This window comes from Danio aesculapii, chromosome 21 (assembly GCF_903798145.1).
Source record: "Danio aesculapii chromosome 21, fDanAes4.1, whole genome shotgun sequence".
NCBI classification, from domain to species: domain Eukaryota; kingdom Metazoa; phylum Chordata; class Actinopteri; order Cypriniformes; family Danionidae; genus Danio; species Danio aesculapii.
Genome location: NC_079455.1, coordinates 18,241,392 through 18,252,026, shown reverse-complemented (window position 1 = coordinate 18,252,026; position 10,635 = coordinate 18,241,392). Strand labels below are relative to the sequence as shown.

Here is a 10,635-nt window from a genome sequence, read left to right as displayed (position 1 = left end):
GCCGAAAAAAAGGAGCACATTATTTTTCAGCAAACATGAACAAAATGCCTTGTTTAACTATTATTGTTATTATCACCTTTTGGACTAATATGAACTCAGAATGATGGAATTACTGTCTAACAGAGGCTACATGTGCTGCTGAAGATTACAGACACAGATAAGAGGTTTTCGCTGACTTTAGGCTGTATTTTGTGTTGTTTTTGAACCTAAATACGGACGAAATGTCTGTTGTGTGTAGTTCTTCTGTAATTGATAACATATCGGAGACTGTAAGGGGCTGTTTGTGTTTATATATATATATATTCATTTATTTAGTTATTTGATATAATTACAAATGTTACAGTAGGCTGTTTCGCACTGTCATTGATCTGCAGTTATAATCAACTGATGTTCATAGAAAGGTTAGTAATAAACATTTCTACACAAGTATTTATGTGTATGAAGCGTCTGTTTTGTGAGAAGTGCTTTTCATATGATATGTGAATGACCCGTACAGCTTTATTGTAGACATTTCCTCCAGCGAGAATGACGTCGACTGAAACTCTCTGTCATACACCACGCCCACCAAAAGGGTACCCTTGTTAGTGGAAATGCAAGCCTGATAAAGGTGACCCGTACCAAACCGAACCGTACCAGTCAGTGGAAACGAGCCATTAATGTACTTCAGCTAAAAATGAATATAGAGCAGAGGGTGGCTTTCTTTTTTGCACATCATTTTGTCATAGTAAACTAACCTTAAGAGGGATGTGGTTAAGAATATTGTGGTTTAGGGCTGAACAATTTATCGTTTCAGCATCGATATTGCAGTTGCAACAGTCACATCGCAGGATATATGCAATGTTGAGTTTGTATTATAATTTATCATTTGCATGTCAATTGTATAATGATTTTAAAAGCATTCATAAGAAGTTGTACCACTTGTGACTTTAACAACGGTTCATTTGATTGAATTATTTTTATCATTCAATTACTGTACTTAAATACTGTTGGACTCAGGAAATGATAAAACACTTAGTTTTTGTTGTCTCTTTTTCTTGATTGTAGTTATAGATTGTTATGCACGAAAATACTCACAACACATGCAAATACAGAAATGCGCTGCAAATAGTAAAGACCACAAGGAAAGTGTGTCGGGGGGCCCCAAAAAGTTGTAGATTGTTAATTAGATTTTATGATGAGGCAGATAGTAAACATCATTTCATCAATCATTACCAAACACGTGCATGAAAATACTCACAACGCATGCAAATACAGAAATGCACTGCACATAGCACAGACCACAATGAAAATGTGTCGGGGAAATTTAAAGATTGCTTACTAGATTTTATGGAGATGCACTCCCACTGCAGAATCATCCCAATCGATCTAACATTATAAATTATTTTCAAATAGAGATATTAAGTCATCTGGTTAAATTGTATTTATATCGCAATATATGTTGCGAAATAAAAAAATATTGCAATGCTAGATTTTTCAAATATAGTGCAGCCCTATTGTGGTCAATGCAGTCAAACTGATTGCATTAGAAGACAGAACGCCACTCCAAAATGCCAAAGCAAATGGTCAGACTTTGATTGAAGATTAACAAAACAAACATCTTTTTTTTTCAGTGGATTAACTAGATTATTTGCTCACCTAAAATGTTTTTCTTTTTTAATTAAAGTTATACTTGAATAATTTTACTGATCAAGGGTCATCATTTTTTACTGATCACTATTAAATTGGCTGCAATATTAACTGAAGTATTAGTTTAAAAAAAAATAGATACTAAATGACAGATTCGCTGTATGCAATTTTTGTTCGTTTGTCACATATTGAATAATCTTTAGCTCTGAAAAATATTTTAATAAATGTTTTTGATATTTAAATTTGCTTTATTGGATCACAAACAGAGTTTCTTGGCAGCACTAAATAGTAAATGCAAACCTAAATTTCTTACAGCAAGTGTGTGTGTGCGTGCGTGTGCGTGTGTGTGTGTAATTTATGAAAATTTCATGACAATGTTCTCCTGTCATTCTGTAAAAATACAACCTGTCACAGAACCTGAATGAACTGAGTGCCTGAGTGCTGTGTCCTGTTAAGATTTATTCCCAGAATCTAATATCTCCAATGCAGTGTTCTTGACTTCATGCCAAAACATCTCAGAACACCTTGAGAAGATGTATCCGAGGACAAGCTAGACTTTGAGACATTTTTTTTTGTATGTTTTTAAGTACAGTTCACTTTAGGCGTCTTGTCTCATGTGGAGTAGAAAATTAAACTTCAGATTCATTTCATTATTCATTGGTTGCTATCTGAACATTGAAGCTCCATTGTTTTTGTTTCATTGTTTCAGGCATATAGACTGATCATTTTTTGCAAATGAAGAATAGCAATTGTCTATCATTTACTGTTGGTCCAAATATTCTGAATGCTGGAATTGTTTGTCCGTGAAACTTTGTTTTCATACAATATGGTGATTATTTCTAATTACATCAAGCTCCAAAAAGAACAGAAAAGGCACAAAAGGGAATTTATAATGTTAGACAAACAAAGGCACCAAGGATCCTGTTGAGACAATTTATTTCATCATGCTCTACAGCACTTTGACAGGAAATTAAAAAGATGTGAATGGAAACTTTGGCTTTGATCATTATCTGTGCAGTTTGCTAAGTGCAGCTTGGTATAAATTAAGGCTGGGTATCAACTGAGATGTACTGATTCAGTTTGATGCTGATTAACAAGCTCAAATTTAGATTCTCAATTTTTGATTCCGTTCAGTGAATGTACAATTTATATGAATCAGATGAATGTATGATGGAATTATGTTCATTCCTTCGTGTTCATGTAGACATTCACAGATTCTAAATATATTTATTAAAATGTACATATATTAATATAGCGATCAAAGCTATTGATGATGCACCGAAATTAATATTTTCTGCTGAAACCGAAAATTCTGGATGTGCTAAAACCAAAAGTGCATTACTTATTCATCATTTTATGAAATAATTTTGTACATTAATTTTTTTTAACTCAATTTAAATTATACATATTTATTAAAATACCAGCCAGTAAAAGAATCTTTTATTGACAGTAAATTTTACTGAACATGATCAAGTCAAGAGGCATCAGTTTGCTAGTCTTGCCATGACAACACGGTAGCACCATTGCAAGCAGCAAGAAGTATACTTCATAATTATTTGTGCAGTATTTGAGCAAACTTTTCAAGTGAGCATGTGTGGTTCATGCATAGATGTGCATAAGCAGAATATTGAGAGTGGAATATTTAGCTATTTTGAACTTTTTACTGCAGAGTGCGTGCAATATAGTGTTGTTATGGTATGAAAACTTCTTATGATTATAGTGACCAAATTATTAAGGGTACCACTATTATCATGGTTGACGTCCAAAAGTGATCCACTGACATCTGAAATGCACCCACTGATGTCTGAAATACATCTGAATACAGTTCACTGATGTCCAAGAGAAAGACATCCACTGATTTCCAAAAGCGTTTCACTGACGTCAGAAAGACATTCAAAATACCATCACTGATGTCTGAAATGCATCTGAAAATGGTCCACTCACGTCCAAGAGACATTTGAAAGAGGTCTACTGACATCCAAATTGGTCCACTAATGTCTGAAAAAGCATCCAAAAGACGTCAGAAATGTCTACTGACGTCCGAAATGTGTCCAAAATATGAAACAGAAGTGGTCCACTGATGTCTGAAATAATGGAAAAAGCATCTGAATATCAAATGCATCCGAAAGACTTCCAAATGTGACCTACTGACGTCTGAAACATGTCCGAAAGTATGGAGTCAATATAGGGCCATATATACTTGCAATATAAAATTTATTTTGCCAACAAAAATAAAGAACTACAAGGGAAAAATAAAATTTTGAGTAATAAAAATGAAATTAGCAAACAAAACAAGAACTGCAAATAAAAATGAAGCAGTGCAAAAAACAAAACAAAAAAACAAAAAAAAAAAAAAAAAACTAAAATATTGACAATAAAAAAAACGATATATTTGCAAAACATTTTTTATAGCATTGCCTTTACAAAACTTGTTCAGTCAATTGCAATGCTCATTTTGATTAGCTTTTTAATGCTTTTTAGAGTCTGTGATGCTGTTTCACTTTGTGGCCCTGATTTGACAGGGGATTTATTTTTTTGCACTGCTTGATTTTTATTTGCAGTTCTTTTTTGTTTGCAAATTTCATTTTTATTTCTCAAAAATGAATTTTGGCTATGTGATGTATATTTGGAGATTTTGGCATTTCTTTCTTTTTTGTTTGCAAAACTTTTTTTTTTTTAAATTTAGCAAATATATACGGCCTTAGATTGACTCCATACAAAAGCAGTTCACTGGTGTTCAAATGAAGCCAAATTTTTGTCCATTTTTATGTCTAAAATACATCCAGAAGACATCCACTGATGTCTAAAAGATGTCCACTGGATTCTGAGAGACATCCAAGAGATATCCACTTACAGCTGAAATGCATCCGAAGGTGGTCCACTGATGTCTAAATATGTCTGAAATATGGCCACTGATGCCAGAAATATGAACAAAGGTCTTAATATTTACTGATATTTTAGTTTTTTTTAATGTTTGATTAGGAAAGCTGTTATACGCTATTCATTTATTTATTTTGTTTTAAATCAGAGGAAAAAGGCAGAGTTTCTTGAGGAAGACAAAGGGCAGAGATCATGGACGGCAGAAAATTGTTATTTTTGGAGGAACTATCTCTCAGCCCTATTCCTACAAAAACCACATTTTGAAAACCCCTGAAAGATTTGGATATGCTCTCTCTAAACCTCTTCTTTCTGAGAGTCTACTCTGCTCTGCTTGGTCAGGTGGCCCAGTGCGATTTGTACATTCCTACATAGATTTGTACACGAAGACTGGAATAACCAGCAACTCATTTTCTGAGGTTCAAAATCAGTTCTTTCTCTGTGAGACAATAAATCTACTGCACTATGATCTCTACACCCTTGTAGACCCTTAATATAAAAAAAGACTATTTGTAAAGAGTTTGGAACAACATGAGAGTGAGTAAATATAGCTATAAATATCTACAGCCCTCATATCTGAGGATCTTTTTTTAATTGGTAAATTAATTGTAATCCATTTTTGAGGAGGTAAATCTGGCCAGCGTACACACAGCACTAAACCATGAGTAAACCAATGAATTTTGTCTGTAGTAATGACATTGACAATTTGAAGCAGTTATGATGACAAAATGTGAGATTGCACCAGGCCGTATCCTGCATATAGTCATCGCATATAATTTATCATGGACATTGCAGCCTATCATTATCAGTGTAAAATATATTCAAACCAACATCTATACTTATGAAATGCGTACACCCTGGTGTATTTAACATGCTCACCTGCAGTTTCGGAAGTGGTTGGGGTGTAAAGCACAAAGCTCTGCACATGAAGGATGATGATCTGATTCTAAACAGGAGAAGCTGGAGTTTGCTGTAACCAAACCAAACAAGCATAAATTACATATAAAAATTGCTAACGTCTTTTAGACAAGTTGTAGGAACAGCTACAACATTTTAATGCAATTTTATTTATGTGAGTCCAGCTTTGTATTGTGTACTCTCATAAAGTAATCCAGTGAAAAATGTTTTGCAAACACAAGCAAGTTTTTTCAGACTATTCCTGGGATAATTCCTTTATATATAAAACGAATCCATTTAGCTGTTGTTTCTTCTGAAGCTGGGATTCTGTGTAATGACAGAATCCCAGCCTCTGTATCTGCCTCTGTATCTGAACACATAGCAGATGGACATGAAAGGCACCACTTCGCAATTAGTTTAAAATAAGAGGTGGGAGGAGGGCGGAGTCCATAGTTTGCTTAGAGGCGGACACATTTCAAGAAGTAGCTGGTTGCATATGGACCAGTACGAAATTCAACCGGGCCAATTATGGCACAAAAATACACATAGACAGTTTTTAAAAAAATAAGCTACATGTTTTTTTTTTTAGCTGGCAGACATAGCACAAACATAAACTTAGACTTTTTTAAAAATCCAGAGGAAAAAAAGGCAGAGATTCGTGAGGAAGAAAAAGAGCAGAGATCATGGACAGGGAAAAAATATATATATATTTATGGAAGAACTATCTCTGTGCCCTAGCCCTACAAAAATAGCATTTTGAAAACCCCTGAAATATTTGGATTTGCTCTCTCTAAACCTCTTCTATCTGAGTCTACTCTGCTCTGGTTGGTCAGGTGGCCCAGTGCGATTTGTACATTCCTACATAGATTTGTACACGAAGACTGGAATAACCAGCAACTCATTTTCTGAGGTTCAAAATCAGTTCTTTCTTTTGTTAGACAACAAATCTACTGCACTATGATCTCTAAACCCTTGTAGACCCTTAATATATAAAAAAACACACCATTTGAATGAGTTTGGAACAACATGAGAGTGAGTAAATATAGCTATAAATATCTACAGCCCTCATATCTGAGGACCTTTTTTTGATTGGTAATTGTGACTGACGCTGAGATATATTAAACTACATAACACATCTCACTCTCAGTACAAAAGGTTGCAATTGTTGTCTGGAGTTTTGGGTAAAATGTCAGCCAAAGTAGCATCTGGGATTTAAGGCCGAAATGTCATCTCCGTACGGAAAGCTTGATAAGCCAGCTTGTGGACTGATTATTCATTCAGCTGCCATAGTGACTTGTCCTCAAAACAACTTTCTTTTTGTTTTGTTTTTTCTCTTGCAGACTTCTCAGTCTAACCCTTAAAAAACTAGTGATTTTGAAAGAGCTGGACAGAGATCTCACATCAGTCGTCATTGCAGTTAAACTTCAGGTACAATTTGTTTGCACCCCTTTAAAACGTAAGTCCACAGTGAATTACAAATGAACTGCATAATCTACATTGGATGACTGATGATTGTAAATGTCTCTTCAGGGCTCAAAACGCATTTTGCGGTCGAATGAAATCATGCTGTCTTCTGCTGGCCTTACAGAGACCGATCTTCAGCTGACATTCTCTCTTCAGGTTAGCTGTTTCAGTGCTCTGTGAATGAGATGAGTACTAAATTGGCATTTGCAGATTTAATATTATGGTTTTATTCTGATGAAACTTTTGGGAAATCCTTAAGTGACTCTTCCTATCCGTTTTAACAAATTAGTTACATTCTAATGCACTTTCTCTCTTCCCCATTGTCTTTAGTATCCACACTTTTTGAAGAGAGATGCCAACAAGCTTCAGATTATGCTCCAGAGACGCAAGAGGTACAAGAATCGCACTATTTTGGGATACAAGACCCTCGCACTAGGAATGATAAACATGGCTGAGGTGAGCAAAACCTAGAAATCCAGCTCCACCACATTTTTTTGCGAGTGCTGTTGAGAAACTCCACAATCGACAGGTTTTAAAAATGTCACGAAAATGTCATAATACATAAACAGCTGTTTTAGGAGGAGGAAGTCAGTTTTATGTCACTTTAACTGACTGAAACGTTTCACAAATGCATCAAAATCCTCTCCGGTAATTTGCAATGTGTAATTTAATGCCCAAATAAATGCCAAGGCATTTGCATTTGTACTGTGATTCAGTACGTGACTAACTGTTGAAAGAACATCCACGTCATATCACTTTAATAATGATTTCAAGGAGGACAAGAATAAATAAATAAATCAAATCAAATCAAATCAAATAAATAAGTAAATAAATATATAAATAAATAAATAAATCAATTAATTAATTAATTAATTAATTAATCAATCTAATTTCATACCTAGTTGTTGTCAGGACATAAAGTGGGTTATTTTTTTGGGGTTCTAAGCAGGTCAAACAAAATAATCAAGTGACATTGGATGGCCATTTTACAGTAGTTGATATGATTCTTTACAGTCTTAAAGAACAGTCTATAACTTACTTTAGTTTAATTTCTCAATTGTAGTGTAAATACCTATTTTACCGTTTAAAACATCTGAGTCCACAGTAAGCTGGTATGCTTTCTATCTCTTTAAATAATAATGAGCTGCTTCTCCCCTGCCCCTCTTTGCGGTAAGATCAGGATTGTCTATACCAATCCATTTTTGAGGAGGTAAATCTGGCCAGTGTACACACAGTGCTAAACCATGAGTAAACCAATGACTTTAGTCTGTAGTACTGACATTGACTATTTGAAGCAGTTATGATGACAAAATGTGAGATTACACCAGGCCGTATCCTGCATATAGTCATCGCATATAATTTATCATGGACATTGCAGCCCACCATTATCAGTGTAAAATGTATTCAAACCAACATCTATACTTATGAAATGTGTACACACTGGTGTATTTAACATGCTCACCCGCAGTTTCTGAAGTGGTTGGGGTGTAAAGCACAAAGCTCTGCACATGAAGGATGATGATCTGATTCTAAACAGGAGAAGCTGGAGTTTGCTGTAACCAAACCAAACAAGCATAAATTACATATAAAAATTGCTAACATCTTTCAGACAAGTTGTAGGTACAGCTACATTATTTTAATGCAATTTTATTTAAGTGAGTCCAGCTTTGTATTGTGTATTCTCATAAAGTAATCCAGTGAAAAATGTTTTGCAAACACAAGCAAGTTTTTGCAGACTATTCCTGGGATATTTCCTTTATATATAAAATGAATCCATTTAGCTGTTGTTTCTTCTGAAGCTGGGATTCTGTGTAATGACACCTGTGAGCCTCTGTATCTGAACACATAGCAGATGGCCATGAAAGGCACCACTTCGCAATTAGTTTAAAATAAGAGGTGGGAGGAGGGCGGAGTCCATAGTTTGCTTAGAGGCGGACACATTTCAAGAAGTAGCTGGTTGCATATGGACCAGAATGAAATTCAACCGGGTCAATTATGGCACAAAAATACACACAGACAGTTTATAAAAAAATAAGCTACATGTTTTTTTTTTAGTTTTGTTTTGTTTTTTGAGCTAGCAGACATAGCACAAATATAAACGTAACTATGTACGATTGAAGTCAGAATTATTAACCCCCCCCCCCCTTTTTTTTTTTTTCATTTTTTTTTTTTTATATTTCCCAAATTATGTTTATCAGAACAAGGAAATTTTCACAGTATGTCTGGTAATATTTTTTCTTCTGGAGAAAGTCTTATTTGCTTTATTTCGGCTAGAATAAAAGCAGTTTTTAATTTTTTAAAAAACATTTTAAGGTCAAAATTATTAGCCCCTTTAAGCTATATTTTTTGATAGTCTACAGAACAAACCATCACTATTTACATTTACATTTTTATTTAGTCATTTAGCAGACGCTTTTATCCAAAGCGACTTACAAATGAGGACAAGGAAGCAGTTTACACAACTATAAGAGCAGCAGTGAACAAGTGCTATAGACAAGTTTCAGGTGTGTAAAAGTCTAAGAAGCAAAGCATTAGTTAATTTTTTTTTTTCTACAATAACTTGCCTAATAATCCTAACCTGCCTAGTTACCATAATTAACCCAGTTAAGCCTTTAAATGTCACTTTAAGCTGTATAGAAGTATCTTGGAAAATATCTTGTAAAATATTATTTACTGTCATCATGGCAAAGATAAAATAAATTAGTGATTAGAAATGAGTTATTAAAACTATTATGATTAGAAATGTGTAGAAAAAAAATCTTCTCTCCGTTAAACAGAAATTTGGGGAAAAAAAATAAACGGGGTTAATAATTCAGGGTGGCTAATAATTCTGACTTCATCTTTATGTACTGTATCTACATAAAATATATACATCTACATACATTTCATTACCAATGTATCTAAAATTATGAATTCTTTTCAAATGGAGATATTCATTTCATCTGGTGAAATTACACTCAATATTACAACATATATCATAGAAAAATAAAATATGGCATTGTTAGTTTTTCCCCTATATTACGCAGTCCTAATTCAGTGTGTGGTTATTTGTATTCTTTTTAAATTTTTGATTGTTCTTCATGGTTTGTTTTCTGGCCTGTAGGTGATGCAGCACCCCACTGAAGGAGCTCAGGTTTTGGGTTTGCACACGACAGTGAAGGACAAGCCAGTTATTGTTGCTGAGATCCGGGTCTATTCTCTTTCCAGTCAACCCATCGACCCAGAGGGACTGAAGACCAAGCTATCGGGTTTGAATCACACATTAATACATATTTTTATACAATAGTTCTGTCTGGTTCTCGAATCTGATTGGCTGATAGCCATGCGATATTTTGGAATAACAGCACTCGAACAGCCTCCTCACCCTTCTGAATTACTCTCCGCCCAAATAGAGTGAGAGCAGATCAATAAACTCACTACAGTTTGACAAATATTGCTGCTGTTGGGCAACATAATTTACTTTTGAGGCTTTGTAGGCAAGAATGTAGTTGTTTAGATTGCATCTATGCAGTTTATTTATAAGGATAGTGCCTATTTAAAATATTTATAATTTCGGAGATACAGCATGTCAGCATCCATTAGCCTGTCAAATTGAGCAGAGCAAAGATGGTTGATGTTGCAAGATGGCAACAGAGACCGCATAGTGTAACAAGCCCTTGGACGAGAAGCATACTTTCAAACTACAGCTGATAAAATCATCATAAATCATTATAAATCACAAGTTTTGTTTGTTGTAGTTCTGTATGTATACCATAGTCTGGTCATGTTTCT

The 10,635-nt window shown here is 34.5% G+C and overlaps 1 protein-coding gene across 2 annotated transcripts in view; it reads left to right on the top strand.

Moving 5' to 3' along the window:
- The window catches only part of pacs1a (phosphofurin acidic cluster sorting protein 1a), a 49,113-nt gene that overhangs the window by 6,642 nt on the left and 31,836 nt on the right, over positions 1-10,635 (top strand). For both annotated transcript variants that reach the window (XM_056446313.1, XM_056446312.1), the window contains exons 2-5: positions 6,741-6,828; positions 6,931-7,020; positions 7,195-7,320; positions 9,968-10,112. In XM_056446313.1, the coding sequence (XP_056302288.1) occupies positions 6,741-6,828; positions 6,931-7,020; positions 7,195-7,320; positions 9,968-10,112 (449 nt within the window). The remainder of the gene's footprint in view (positions 1-6,740; positions 6,829-6,930; positions 7,021-7,194; positions 7,321-9,967; positions 10,113-10,635) is intronic.